This window comes from Lissotriton helveticus, chromosome 10 (genome assembly GCF_964261635.1).
Source record: "Lissotriton helveticus chromosome 10, aLisHel1.1, whole genome shotgun sequence".
NCBI lineage: Eukaryota > Metazoa > Chordata > Amphibia > Caudata > Salamandridae > Lissotriton > Lissotriton helveticus.
In genome coordinates, this window is record NC_136071.1 from 1,120,840,015 (window position 1) to 1,120,855,578 (window position 15,564).

The 15,564-nt window shown below is 46.9% G+C and overlaps 1 protein-coding gene across 1 annotated transcript; it reads right to left on the minus strand.

Annotated features, from left to right (window-relative positions):
• Positions 1 to 2,604: 2,604 nt before the first annotated feature.
• On the minus strand, positions 2,605 to 14,314 carry LOC144784186 (uncharacterized). Its single transcript, XM_078662851.1, has 3 exons — positions 13,648 to 14,314; positions 12,658 to 13,373; positions 2,605 to 2,694 (listed from the first exon to the last, which is right to left on the minus strand). Exons 1-3 carry the CDS (start codon positions 14,066 to 14,068, stop codon positions 2,605 to 2,607), a joined length of 1,227 nt encoding a protein of 408 aa, XP_078518977.1. The 5' UTR covers positions 14,069 to 14,314.
• Positions 14,315 to 15,564: the final 1,250 nt, after the last annotated feature.

The window sequence follows — 15,564 nt, forward strand, 5'->3', positions numbered from 1 at the left end:
TATTCGGCCCTCTGGGATGTCAATTTGGTCTTGAACCTTTTCTTCTCTTGGCAACCCAATAAGTATCTTTCCTTGAAGGAGCTTTCAGCTAAGTTGGCCATGCTGTTATGTCTGGTTTCCTGCCGCAGGGTTTCTGATGTCCGAGCTTTGGACATTACAGTGAGGGTCTTCTCCAAGATGGGGTTACTTTTATGGTGGGTCGCCATACTAAGTTGGCATCAAGAACAATCTCATACCCAGCCTTTTCGGATGTTCCCAAACTCTGTGTGGTGAATTGCCTTAAAACATATGAGGATATGACCCTTGAACTTCACCCTCCGGGCGAGCAGCAACTTCTTATTGCACTAAGGAAACCGCACAAAGCAGTCTCCGCCCCCACTATATCCAGGTGGGTGTGATGGGTCATGTAAGAAGCAGGTATTGACACAAAGCTGTTTAAAGCTCATTCGGCCAGGGGAGCGATGGCATATAAGGCTTTTTCTCTAGGAGCTAGGTTAGAGGATCTTATGCGTTCAGCGGATTGGTCTTCCGATTCCACCTTTAAAAAGGTTTTACTTCAAACCGGTGGTGGATGTGGCTCAGTTGGTGGTAAGTAAGCTTTGAACTAGCATTATCAGAGCCTCCGGTCCTGACATAGAATCGAAATTTGCCTAGCATAGTAACGGTAAGTTTCAATTCTATTAAGGACACGGAGGCGGATTATCCCACCCAGAGCACCTGCCTGGTGTGAACCCACCTGTACTTGACTAAGGAATCTCTTTTGATAAACTTATGTTTTGCTATGGCAGATTTGGTTTCGCAGTTGTTCATAGGTACGTGATAGTACTGGAATTGGTCTTGTAGATTCTTACGTGGTGTCTCTCTTTTAGGGAACGACGGTGCAAAACAGGACCAGTAATCGAATGGCGTACGTGCGCGAAGAAAGAGGGGGATTTCATAAGATGGACGCCCTTTCTATGCAGCACTGACACTGTGAAAGGACTAGGAAAACACATCCCCCGTTGGACTGTTGGGAGTTGTAGTTTGCAGACTCCATTGTTTTTCTCTTTATGTTTTTTCAATGATGTTTGGATACAAAAACGTATTTTAGTGTTTTTCTGGCTGCTGTGTTTAGTTGTATAAGAATAAAGTGTGGAAAGAAAAGCATAATCCTCGCCTCCGTGTCCTTAATATAATTGAAACTTACTGTTACTATGCTAGGCAAATTTCGATTCTCCTTTATGCTGATGACGCGGTGGTAATTGCCCGCACAGGCCTCGCCCTTCAAAAGTTACTAGATACTTATGTATCCTATATCTCAAAACTGGGTCTAAAAACCAATGAGGCCAAGTCCTTTATTTTAATTACAGGCCGTAAAAATAGGAGTGTCCAAACTTCTACATATCAGGACAAACAATAGCCCATACTGATAATTTTTCCTACCTTGGTGTAACCTTTGATAGGCAATTATCTTGGTCAAATATGCTTGCTACTAGAGGCTTATCACTTGAGAGAAGCATTATTGCCCTACACTCATTTATTAAAAAATTGGGAGTAAAATCCATTGCCATGGCAAAAAAAGTGTACGCAGCAAAATCAGTCTCGATAGCAACCAACGGGCAGGCATTTGGGGCTACATTAACCCCTCCGCCCTACAAATTATAGAGGACACATTTTGGAAAAAACGAGTTGGCCTCCCCGTAAGCTGTTCCAGTCTCACTGCTCATGCAGAATTGGATGTCCCTTAGGTGACCGACACAATTGCTTTGGCTCTGATAATGTTGTGGCATTCCATATGGAGAAGGGATTCTATCCATATCACACAAAAGTTAATTGAAGACTGCCTATCCCTGGAAAATGCCCACAAGATCCCATGGATTTTCTATATTAGATCTACTTTTTCATCTTTAGCATTCGAACGTCTATTCTCTATCCCTAGCGACTGTGTGAATTTTCCAAAAAGAGAGACAAAATCCTGTTTCCTCAAATTAAGTGCTGAAGCAAGATTGAAAGCAAACTGTACAAAAGTATCGGTCAAAGCATATTTAGAAAGCCCAATGGTACAGGAAGGGCCAACATCTTATATTTTTACTGTGACAAATCCACGTCACAGATTTTTTCTAATTAGAGTTCGTTTGAATTTTATACCATGTATGTTGGTCCATCCAGCTGGAATTTACTCCATAAATGAATTGTCATTCTGTCCTTGAGATGGTGTTCCTGCACAATCAAATCTACATGTCTTCTTTTTTTGCAAATTTTATGCAGAACCACCTAAAAGATTAATGTTGCCCCTAATGCGTAAATATGATTTTAAACGATGTCGTGTTGCAATGTATTTTCTACAATCTTTGCCTAATCCTATCGTCTGTTTTACTGTGGCGTCCTTTTTAATCCAATCAGAAAGAATTCGGAAATTGCACTATACCCAAGAATGGATTCTAAACTGTTCTCATCAGCTGGCTTTTACTAACTGTTTGTTATGATGTTTTTATCTTTTTATGCATATGTGTATCATGTATAAATGTTTCTTACTGTACTTTTATGATCTTACAGTGTAAGAAGCGAATAAAGTAAATTGACTGACTGACTGCTGACACTCATTTATTTGTTTTTGGCTTACAACTATTCATCTTCATCCATATCACCCAGGCCCCTAACACACTTGTCGCTGAGGGCCCCAGGGGGGTTGGGGGTGTTAATGACAAGTGCTTGCTACAGCACAGAAATACTCATCTATTCAAATTTTCTCCAGTACAAGTTTGGATTCTATTGCGGTAAAATATGGGATAGGGTCCATTCTGTCTTTGTAGTTTTCTAGTGCTTGTCTGAGTTGTAGAAATGGAAAGAACTGAGACTTGTGTAGGTCGTATTCCTACCCGAGGTCCTCATAAGATTTCATATAGATCGACGTCCAGACATCTCCTAGTTTCTGTTCTCGGCCCACACCTGAAGAGCACTGGACTTCACTCAATAGACCCCACAGTCTGCGGAAAGGATGTGTCTGATGCAAAAATAACAATTGATGGACAGAATGCTAAACAAAGCCAAACACTCACCCCCACTCAGAGATCTAGGCCTAAATCCATCATTTTCTTTGCACCACATACCATTTCAGTTTGAACCCAGCCATATGCAAATCAGTCTTGACCCTGCGCCCAATGGGAACAGTCCAGCCTGAACTGCCAGGCCAGGTCCTCCCTGGATCGGAAACAAGCATCCTAGGACCGGTTTCAGGGCATCACCCCATATCAGCCAAGATAGCCTGAATCCAGTGCTGTGGTGCCAGCACCATGACCCTGAAGTGCCCTTACCTCAGGGTGGAAAAATCCATTCTAATATTATAAAGAGAGAGCCCAAACCTTTGAGGTGGGTAATCTCAGTAACCACAGCACCAATTACAACACCCAATACAGCGTTGGAAAGGGCAGTTGCAGCAGAAGGACATAGGCTATGCAGACGGCCACCATATACATTTAAAAGGTAAAAGAACATGCCAGCAAAGTAGTCCCTTATGGGCGTGTCTGCGTTGTGCTGTGGGCGTGGGCTGGGGACGTGACTAACGTTGGGGGCGTGTGGTACGGCCATTATATTGTTGGCTGGGGGCTTGTGCTGGGGGCGTGACAAACGCTGAGGGCGTGTGTCCGCCCTTCATGCCATGTGAGTCGTACATACAAGCGCCAATTACGTTGCTGCGCAGCATCAAGGGGCACGCTGGGGGCGTCAGAAATGCTGGGGGCGTGTGTCCGGCCTTCATGCCATGTGAACGCAATTGCGCCGCATCAAGGGGCACGCTGGGGGCGTAAGAAATGCTGGGGTCGTGTGCTACGATCCGCCCTTCATGCCATGTGGGTCGTAAATTAATCAGAAGATAGTCTGCTTTGGCCGTGTGCGTGACAAACGCTTTCAGCTGGAGGCGTGGTAAGTAACGTTACTGCAGCCTCTCCTGCGCGCTGTTACTGAACTCTCTCATTCAACGAAATTACACGCGCCTGCTACCATCAACCAGGGCTCTAGCGGGGCTCAGGCGGTGGATCAGTACACTAATTACACGTGCCTGATAACATCAACCAGGGCTGCCGCTGGACCTCAAGCGGGGGAACACGTGCCTGCTAACATCAAACAGGCCTGCATCTGGGCCTCAAGCGGGGGAACACGCAAATGAGCGTGTCTGCGGGGACAATTACTGCAGCCTCTCCTACTCACTGTCACTCAACTCTCTCATTAAACGGATTTACCCGCAGCTGATAACTCTCTCATTCAGCGACATTACACGCGCCTGCTAATATCCACCAGGGCTGCAGCTGGGCCTTCTCCGTCCCGATTCTAATGAAACAAAAAATGTTGTCTACCACGAGATTTTAAAATAAATTGCCCTTGCCAAATACACACATTACACACATTCTATTTCATACCCGGACAACGTCGGGACGGGCTGCTAGTATATCAATAATAAGACAAAAGGGGAAATCAAGATTAGTCTAAGATCTCTCCTCGCCCAGTGTCTCTCCACTTTCCTTCTTTTTCTCTCTCTTCAGTACCTCCTCTCTCTTTCATGATAAGGTTGTCCTTAGTTAGAGACATGTGCAGTGTATGAGTTACACCCGAAGCAAATTAACCGCTTCTTCCCCTCCCCAAATCTTACATTAAAAATATTATTTCCGTTGTAAAGGCAAGCAATTCCCTAGGCACTCCGTAGAATGCTGTCTTTGTTGGTATTCTGAGTGTGATGGAAGCCCGCAGCTGTAAGTGCTTTTAAAGCGGCTTAAAAGTCCATCTCCAGGGTGCTGAACAAAGTGCTTTCGGTCGGATTCGAAACAAATGGATAGCGCTATTTTCAGATCTAGACATGAAAGCGCCTGGACTTCAGGTGCTATGGCTCTGAGGTCAGCTGTGTTCATGACCTGGCAGAGCAGACATCAGAAGGAAGTGAAGCAAAGATGGAACTAAAAACGAGAGGAAGAACAAAGCCTGGCATAGGGAGGAAGCTTGGTGGTAGGAAGGGGTGGGGGAAGTAGGAAGGAAAGGAAGGAAGGCATAAGGGAGGAATGCAGAGAGAGAATAAAAGAAGAACGAAAGGTAGGTGGGAGGAAGCTGTGAAAGCAGGTAAAGAAGTATGTATGGACGGAACAACGAGAAAAAGACAGGTAGGTAGGAAGTGAGGTATGGAAGCATGGAATGAGGTACAGAGGGAAGGAAGGTTGGATTAAGGTAGGGAAAATTACATGAAGCTAGGAAGAGAGGGAACAAACTGCGGTAAAAAAGAAAAGAAGAAGTGAGGTTAGGGGTAAGGGAAGAAAGGTGGAAGGAAAAAATTAATAGATAAATAGATGATTGAAACACTAACTATAAAGACAAGAACAGACTGAAGAAGGAGCGGAAAGAAGATGATTGAATGAAAAAAATTAAATCAATCAATGGATGAAACAGATACTTAAGGGGGAAGTGGCTGCTGACCCAGGAATGGTCCTAATGACTGCTTCCCATTGCTGGGTCCTTGGACCGCGAAGGTCTGTCTCTTCCCGAGCCACAGCCCGCTTGCAGAAGATCGCAGGACAGTCATGTGGGATGTGCTTTGCTGCTGAGATGTTTTGGAGCCTTCCAGCGGATCCACAGTGGATGAAGCAAAGGCTCTTCAAGATGACTCGGGCATCACTAGAATCCAGCCTACTGATCTGAATGTCTTCTTGGTGAGCACGCGAAACACAGAAAAAACTGTGGCCACAGAAACAGTTCAAGAAGAGTCTTTGGCATTCGGTGGTTTATGATAAAACAGCAATCGTTGGGCAGGGACATGGAAAATAAAGTTTTTCCTGTGGAGCTGCGGCATGAAAAGTGGGAGGGCAGCCAAATTGCTCTAAATGCCATGCAAAGACAAAAAATGTTTTTTTTTTTTAATAACGTTTATATGGGTAAGACATTATCTTTGAACATCAGAGAAAGGTTCCCAAATTCTCCATAACATTTAATCTTTCAAATATATTATATACATACAATTCATTTTTATAAGATATGTGTATATATATATATATATATTTACATATGTGTGTGTGTATATCATCTTTAGCATTGAATTAAATTTTAATCCATTATTATTTAAAGATCTTATATCTCTTGCAGAGCTCTCCTCTTTTGTTTTTCACATAAGATATACATCATACTCCAAGTCCAGCTCGTGCACTTTTTGGATCATAGCACACCGGAATGAACAATGTGGGAAAGAAAACATAATATTATAAATCTATGTATAATTCAATTCCCTCGTTCAGCCATTTACGAAAAAAGGAAAAGGGATAAGGAAAAAGGTCTAATAATGGGCAAAAAGGACATAGAATAGTCTCTAGATTAACACACGACTTGGAAACATTTTTAGGTCTGGCCTAGAGGCGGCTTTTCCTAGGTTCAATGCCTTCATGTAAAGCATAATCATAAATAAACACAACTACCTACAGTGGTCTTTGGTCAGCCCACTTTATCCATCTACCTGTTCAACAACATTGAAATGTAGCTTCCACGCAACACAGCACGCAGTCTGCGGCTGTGGGTCAATTCAGATCAGCCATTGGTTCTCTTGCACTGTGACTTACAGCATTGAACCTGGTCACTGGGGTGCACCCGCCTAAAATGAAATGGACTTCAAGACAGGTGATCCATTACTTTACTTTTGCAATGTTTTTTTCTTTCCATTTCATATCATTTTTTATTTTGGTAAATCATTCCTGTGCATTAAAACTGAAAGGGTTTTGATTACCATTCCAAGTTCACCTGCCACCTAATAAGCATCCGTTCTGTTCTACTAAATTATACGTGATGGTTAATTAAAAAAAAATTCTAAAACTTCTATAGCAAGCCTATTGCCCCCACACATGTTTTCTATTTTTTTTTATTATCTTTTGGGGCGAATGTGTTTGCAATAAAAATAAAAGAAAAACCTCACCACAGACCACCTTACCAACTTCAGACCTATTGACTTTGCCAGTGCTTGTTTTAAATGTGTTTATTGCATTTTCCAAACAATTACATATAAAAATTGTCGCCAAATTCTTGCACTACATTCTAGATTGGTGCTGTTAGGGGTCATTAGAGCAAATACAATGGTAAACAAACATGCCATCTAGTGCGGTCAGTAAGTACTTGCACTTACATGCTTCCATCACTGCATGAGCACATCACTCAGCGCTGATCGAATGGGCTACTATCAGTTTGTCCAAGGCTCCGCTTCAAGCACAGTGCAGGAGGTGGAAATTCGAGGAGGACGACACCGGTTCCTCACCTGTAGACTTTGTCTATCTGGTCACACACCCCATCAATTTCATTGGCTATCTCCACTTTGGGAAGCTCATTTTACCCATCACCAAGAAGCAGCAACAGTAGGGGAAAACGGACATACTCATGCCTGGTTCTCTATCGTTTCTCCTCTTAAAAAGGGGGGCACCTATGGAGGTCTGTCATCCCAGAGCTTGTTTAATTCAAGGAAAATGGCATCAGCTGTGAAGCTTGCGTCAAGGCCACCCTGCGCTTTCATCACTGTACATTCAGTCCCCCCCACCTGATTTTGAAACGTGCAAGAAAACTAGACCATGTTTGGTCAGAAATAGCACTACTGGGATTCAAGGTCCACTTTATGTGTGCTAAAGAAGGATTATCAAGCAAAGTTTCTAATACTTGGGATGCCGGACATGTAGAATTATTCCACACAATTGCAGAAACGGACCTTCCTTTAACCAGCTCAGAATTGGGCAGGCTCCGCCTGGTGCTGCCCCTTGTCCCATGCAGACTGGAAGCCCAGCGCATGGCTGCCATATTGTCTTGGGAAGCCACAGCCAGGAAACGTAGAAGACACCATTATCTTTGAGTGGGGAGTTTCTCTCCCTTCCTCGTGGCTCCCGAGCTGCCCCTGGCACCTCCTGCGGAGTCTTTTCCACACCCTCACAAGTGCGAGCATTTAACTCCTCTCAATCACAAATGCAAGTTTTCCTTGTTCAGTGGTGGCTGGTGTTGGCTAAAAGTGGTGGACAGAAAACAGACTTACCTGCCGGTCTCTGCCCTTCTGCTCGTTGCTCTTCTGTTCCTCTTATCACAGGCTGAGGCTCCCAGGTTCTCCTATGGCCAATCTAGATGCTGCTCTCATGGTAAGAGCAGCGTCGGTATTGGGAAGAGCGGGCTGGTTTTGTGCTCCATCAGGGGCTGGAGCTTGTGCCTGCTGTTGATGCTCCGTCCATCACCACCCCCTTTGGTACCGCTTTGTTCGCCATAAGTTAGCAGGGTATGCTCAGACGCAAGTCCCTTGCTCACTTTGCCACTGGATTCAAGCAAGCCTGGCTGAAGACGGCTGAAATGCCAGAAACTGGTCCTAGGAAGCTTGTTTCCGGTCCAGGGAAGGAATTGCTTAGCAGTTCGGGCTGGACTGTTCCCATGAGGCACAGGGTCAGACTGATTTGCATATGGCCATGTCTGAACTGGGGGGCAGAGTGGGCTAAAGAACAGTAATGGATTAAACCCAGATCTTTTGACTGGGTGCGAGTGTTTGATTGGTTCAGATGCTCCGTCCATCACCACCCCCTTTTGTACCGCTTTGTTCGCCATAAGTTGGCAGGGTATGCTCAGACGTGAGTCCCTTGCTCACTTTGCCACTGGATTCAAGCAAGCCTGGCTGAAGATGGCTGAAATGCCAGAAACCAGTCCTAGGAAGCTTGTTTCCGGTCCAGGGAAAGCATGGCTTGTCAGTTCGGGCTGGACTGTTCCCATGATGCACTGGGCCAGGGACAGACTAATTTGCATATAGCCAGGTTCTGAGCTGGGATGGGGCAGTGAGCTAAATAACGGTGATGGATCAAGCCCTGATCTTTGGACTGGGTAAGAGTGGTCTGCTTAATTCAGACACTTTGTTCATCACCACCCCCTTTTCTGAATCATTTTTGGCCACTATAGGTGTGGCAGGGTATACTCAGACATGAGTCCCTTGCTCACTGCTCCATCAGGATTCAAGCAAGCCGGGCCGACGAGGCTGAAATGCCAGAAACCGGTCCCCGGTAGCTTGTCTCCTTTCTGGTGAAGAATTGGCTTGGTAGTTTGGTCTGCCCTGTTCCCATGATGCACTGGGCCAGGGACAGACTAATTTGCATATAGCCAGGTTCTGAGCTGGGATGGGGCAGAGAGCTAAATAACGGTGATGGATCAAGCCCTGATCTTTGGACTGGGTAAGAGTGGTCTGCTTAATTCAGACACTCTGTTCATCACCACCCCCTTTTCTGGACTGTTCCCATGAGGCACAGGGTCAGACTGATTTGCATATGGCTATGTCTGAACTGGGGTGGCAGAGTGGGCTAAAGAACGGTGATGGATTAAACCTAGATCTTTTGACTGGGTGTGAGTGTTTGGATCAGATGCTCCGTCCATCACCATCCCCTTTTGTACCACGTTGTTCTCCACCCAGCAACACTGCCGGATTGGAGAGATGTCAGTCCGAAAGTTGGCTTGGCCGTACTAAGACGGCTGGCCAAACTGACATGAGCACTGACAGCAGTGCCCATTACTCCTCGCCCTTCTCCTCCCTTCTGCTGTCGTAATGATGGCCTCAACCCGAAGACTCATCATCTGCTTATCATTTTATTTTGTATTTTCCTCAGCGGGCAGGAGAGCGACCGCCATCCATTTACTCTGGTCCAGATTTGATAGGCTTTTCTCACAACTGCACCTTATTACCATGAGGACTAGTAACTGGAGTCGCCATATTGTCTTTGGAAGCCTGGAACACAGGCGTCGCCATCTTTGACTGGCGAGTGTTTCTCCCCCTCCATCCGTCACACCAACCAAAGTGACCGACACCCCCAATGGCATCCACGCCCAGATGTCCAGCAAAGTGCTTGTACAACTACCACCAGGTTGGTTGTGAAAGTTAACAACCACTATAGGTGATTCACAATATTTTAGCTATGGTGCGCTAACTAATGAATCATAAATGTACCTATGTATGTATTCACTCTCCCCTACTATGTCTTTGCCGGTTCTGACCATCACCTATTTTATCGACTGCAGAAAAAACATACGTTTTTGCACATTAAAATTCAGTTGCAATAAATGTGATCATATAAGGAAAGTTTGAGTACCCTCTCTTTTGCATTCCTGTGCTGAAATGTTTCAATGGGTTATAAATATTTAGTTGACATTAATAGGTCTATTTCACACTAGAATGCCATTAGATGTGAGGAGTTTTTATAGGAGAGCATTTGCTGAACCATAACTAACCTTTAACTGTATTTTTTTAATTGAACATAAAATTACTAACCAGCTATATAACTACTGTTAGGGCAGAAGTCATCCATCAGCACTTGCTCAAGTTCAAATGGTAAGCTTTTCGCTTTTTTCAGCACTGCCTGAAGCTACTAGCAACTTTAAATTGTCTTTCTTCCCTCTTCTCTTACTCTCTTTTTCCCTTAATCACTTAGGAACTTATTTAGAGTTGGGCGGATGTGGGACATCTTCCTAAAAGTCGCCAAATGCCCCGTTACAGTATTAAATGTCCACTGATGTCAGTGGCACTTCAAATAGGTTGGACACCAATCACATTTTAGTGCATGTCCTTCTTCCACCCAAATCTAAATAAGGCATTTAGGGCCCGATGTAGGTCGGTCGGTAACGGCCGAAAATCGGTATTTTCGGCCGTTACCGATCGGAATACAGACAACGGGATGTAGGAGGCCGAAATCCTGCGAAATCGGCGATTTTACCGATTCGGAAAATCACCGAGTCGGTCGGATTCCGAATCGGAAAAATGTAGGAATCGGAAAAAATCTCCGATTAGGTAATCTACCGATTCGGAGATTTATTCCGATTACTACTTTTTCCCGATTCGGAATCCGACCGACTCGGTGACTTTCCGATTCGGTAAAATCGCCGAATTGGTATATATTCCGAATCGGTGAAAATCCGATTCCATGCGAAAACCCTAAGATTGAGATGTAGGTAAGCACAGAAATACCGATTTTGCTCTAAAATCGGTATTTCTGACTCGGAAATTACCATGGATTTGAATCAGGTGGTAACCAGGTGCAACCTATAAAAAAAGACCCAAAATGCAGTTCTACTTGCAACATGGCAGCTTTCTATGTCATAGCTAGACGGCTACGGCTACAGCAGGAAGGTGAGAGGGAATGGCTGAGACAGGAGCAGGTGTACAGGCAGAGGGTGACCCTGTGCATGCTGACAGATCCAGAGATCCTACAGAGGTACAGGCTGGAGGCAGACACCATCAGAGACCTCATCAGGGACCTCCAACCCCTGTTGCAGCACCCCACCCCAAGGGCACATGCAATCCCTGTGCAGGTGCAGGTGCTATGCTGCCTACATCTTCTGGCGTCTGGCAGCTATCAAAGTGTAGTTGCTGTGGCAGGAGGGGTGACCCAGAGCAGCCTGTCAAGGTTCTTCCACAAGTTCCTTGATGCCATGATCCAGAGGATGGCCCACTACATCTCCTTCCCTTCCACCCATGCAGAACTGGCACAGACAAAAGCTGAATTCTATCAGATGGCAAGATTCCCCCACATCATTGGCTGCATAGATGGCACACACATACCGATTTGCCCCCCTGCTGACACCGAATACGTATACCGCAATCGGAAGTCACGGCACACCATAAATGTGCAAGTGATATGCAATGCCAAGTGTGTGATCACTGACCTGGTTGCAAAGTTTCCGGGGAGTACCCATGACTCCTATATCTTCCAGAGTAGCGGGATTTATGCACGGCTGATGGCAGGGGAATTTGGCGAAGGATACCTCCTAGGTAAGACACAGTGTCAGACCCCCATTACCAAAATTGCAGTGTGTAATACATGTATGCATGTGAGTAATGTTACCCCTTCTCCTTCCAGGCGACAGTGCATATGCCCTACGCTCGTTCATTCTCACACCTTACCTCAACCCCTCAACACCCAGCCAAAGGAGGTACAACCGTGCACACAAAAGCACGAGGAACGTAGTGGAAAGGACCTTTGGCATCTGGAAGAGCAGGTTCAGATGTCTGCACAAGAGCGGAGGTGCAAGACAATACACCCCCATCACCTGCTGCAAGATTATTGCTGTGTGTGCAATGTTGCACAACCTTGCAGTCAGGAAAGGCACTGAGGTAGAGTTATCCGACTACGAGGACCCTGATGATGACAATGCTGTCCCACTACCACTACCTGCTGGAGTCTCTGCACCATCTGACGGCAGATACAGGCGTCAGGAGATCACAGACAACTATTTCTGAGTGAGTACAGATGCACAAACAGGTCAATGTATGTGTTCAGAAATTAAATTTAATAATGTTGCATCAACGTTACTGCACTGATGTGCAACAAAAGAAAAGTTAAACAACAAGGGGTAGGAATGTCCAATGTCCGGGTTGCCTCACCCGCAGTGGCAGTCCTATTTTTTGCTGCGCTTAGCAGGCCCACTGGGATGAACCTCACCCCCTTCAGAATGCCCTGCAGCCTCAGCTGAGCGTCTGGTGCTCCGGCGCGGCTCTGACGCAGTGCTGGCCGGGCTGCTGCGGCTGCTGCTGTCCCCAGCCTCGCCCAGGACGGGATTCACTGCGGTGTTGGAGATGAGTAGTGTCTCCATGGCTGTTGTTATACGGCCCATGCCCCTAGTGACCTCGGACATGGACTGTGTGAGGCTGGCCTCCATGTTTGCCCCACGTTGGCATGACTGTGCAGTCGCAGCCGCAAGGCGGGTGAGTGACCTGTTCGTGACTCTTGCATCCCTGCGACGACTCAGCTCATGGTCATCCAACCTGGTGCAGAGCTGGGTGATGGCAGTGGTCATTCGGCCAATTGATGTTGCTATGTCCTTGTTGCTGTCAACGAAGGTCTTGAAGCCCTGTGTCATCTCACCCATCTGCAGGTTGTGCAGGCGCAACTGGCGATGGCAGGCCAGGATGGATTTCGCCTGCATCCTCTGAATTGTGACCATGCTGGTCTCCAGCCCTGCGAAGACGCTGCCTCCCGGTGCTGGTATTGGGCTGCTGGTAGCACGTGGCCTACGTGGAATCCTGCTGCCCTGCTGTGTGTGCTCTGGTGTCGCTGGTGTCACGGGGTCTTGTGCAGGAGCCTGACCCGCTGCCCCCTCCATGATGACTAATGGAGCCACTATTCTCCTCCGGGCCGGGGAAGTGGCAGGTGCAGGGTGGCTCTGTGGTGGTGTGTTGTCCGGGGAGAATACCAATGAGGGCGACTGAGACTGAGACAGTCGGGGGGAGTGTGGAGTTGTGAGGGAATGTCCTGTGTCCTCCTCATTTGCCAGGGCACAGCTGTTGTCCTCCTCCTCCTGTGCTGCTGCACTGGTGCTTGCCACTGCCGCACTGGCTGTTGGTGCTGGAGCTGATGCTGCTCCCCCGCCTGATGGTGCCCCTAGGTACAAAGAAGCATTTGTCAAGTGGGTGCTAATGTGTTCCAGTCACAACTATTAAAGCATTGCACATCTCATTACAAACACGTTGATGCTGTATTACAGTTATTTATCTCATGCTTCTGCTGTGGCATTATTGGTAACTTTTGCTGAGTACATTTAGCACGATGCATTGCTCATGTCTGTTGCTAGCTGTACTGGCCTGGGGTTTGGCTGTGCATTGGGTCTGTAGGGGAGGTGTCTGGTATGGTGTGTCAAGTTGCGCATGCTTCTTACCTGTAGCTGTAGCTCGGGATGAGCTATCCAGGTCCCCAATGCCCACGACACTGGCCCTCTCGATGGTCGTCGCCACTAGTTCCTCCAGCTGAGTGAGGGGTGGCGCACGGTTTGTTCCTCCTCCAGTGAGTCCAGCCTGCTTGTGCAGGTCGGCCAGTTTGCGCTTGGTCACGCCACGGATGTCATAAAACCTCTTCTTGAGGTCGTCTAGGCTCCTGTGGGTGACACCAACTGCATTGACTTTCTCCCCGATGTCGAGCCACAGCCTCCTCTTGGTGCTCTCCGGGACAGTCAGGGACTGCCTGCCATATAGCTGGGTGTGCACCCTCACCACCTCCTCCACCAAAGTTTGTAGCTCCATGGTGCTGAATTTAGGATTGCGCTTCCGCCCTGCCTTCTGGCTCTCTGTGCTGGTGTCCATGTCTCTCAGGGATCCTGCTCACAATGCTGCTCTCTCTGTGTCTGCTCAACTCATGCAGCTTTCCAGAATGTTCTGATGAGTTGCACCTGCCTGGGTTGCCACACCCTGTGGGGGAGGGTGCTTACAGCTCATTGGCTGATGTCTTCAGTGTCACTCAACCAGCTCGGCAAAACGGCATTCTCCGAATCGGTATTTTCCGAATCGGTATTTTCCGAATGTGTTCGGTAAATACCGATTCGGAATGTATAATGCCTTCCTATTGGCCTTTCGGCCCATGGGGCGTATTTATTGTTCCGAATCGGCGTTTACCGATTCGGTTGGTTCCGCATTTTTTTTTTCCCGATTCGGACTTGTCCGACCCGGCCTATACCGATTCGGTAGTTGGCGAATCGGTACGTATCGACTCTCGATACCGAATGCTACCGATTCGGTATTTTTCCGATGATTATTTCCTACATATCATTTTCCGATTTTGAAATACCGATTCGGTACGGATCGGTATTTTAAAATCGGTAAATGCGTTTTACCTACATCGGGCCCCTATTCTCCTGAGGAGAGGTTTTCTGTGATAACTCTAACTGGAAAATCCTTATTAGCCCCACACCCATCATTACATCCTCTTCATCCTCTCACAATGGATTCTAAGCCCTACAGAAAAAGAGCAGTATGCAGAATGCTTTCAGTGATAGTAACACTGTCCTGACTTCCAGCATATTTATGTGTTTCACCTCTTCCCCAGGGTTTAATTGCCCTCTGATGCCTAGCTGCACCATGTGTGGACCCTAAACTGTGTGATGCATCTGTTGGTCACAGATGGGAGACAGTGGTTTAGATAATCTGCCTATTGAGCATTCTGAACGTTCCAGCATAGTATTTCTTTTTGCACCTTTTCTGAAACAACCACTAGATCCTCCTCACCCCCGTTGTCCGTGACCATTGAGTCTGTAACCATTTTTGAATTGGTCTCATGTAATCTGGAGTATTGGGTTAGTAGTGTACAAGAAGCCCTTACTCCCAATTGCTTTGTCATTGATCTCAATCACAGAAACCACTCGTACATTTCCTCATTTATCTTATCTTTGCCATCCGTTCATCTAGACAATCAATCAATCAATCAATCATGGTATTTGTAAAGTGCGCTACTCACCTGTGAGAGTCTCAAGGCGCTGAGGGGGGTGGGGGTTCGCTACTGCTCGTGAGGAGTCTTCTAAAGGCGAGTAGGTCTTCGGTCTGCCGTAGGTGGGTAGGTAGGGTGTTCCAGGTCTTGGCGGCGAGGTAGGAGAAGGATATGCCGCCGGAGGTTGTTCGTTGGATGCGGGGGACGGCGGCGAGGGCGAGGCTGGCGGAGTGGAGCTGGCGGGTGAGGGTGTGGAAGCTGAGTCTGCTGTTCAGGTAGGCTGGTCCGGTGTTGTACAGTGCTTTGTGTGCGTGGCTGAGGAGTTTGAATGTGATCCTCTTGTCGATGGGGAGCCAGTGTAGGTTAGTCAGGTGGGGGG

Excerpts from the sequence above, each read along its gene's own strand:
- LOC144784186 (XM_078662851.1), bottom strand. The coding sequence starts at position 14,068 with ATGGACACCAGCACAGAGAGCCAGAAGGCAGGGCGGAAGCGCAATCCT. Across the intron at positions 13,374-13,647 it reads ATCCCGAGCTACAGCTACAG|GGGCACCATCAGGCGGGGGA; the intron begins GTAAGAAGCATG and ends CTTTGTACCTAG. Across the intron at positions 2,695-12,657 it reads CACAGTCATGCCAACGTGGG|CAAGCACTTGTCATTAACAC; the intron begins GCAAACATGGAG and ends TCTGTGCTGTAG.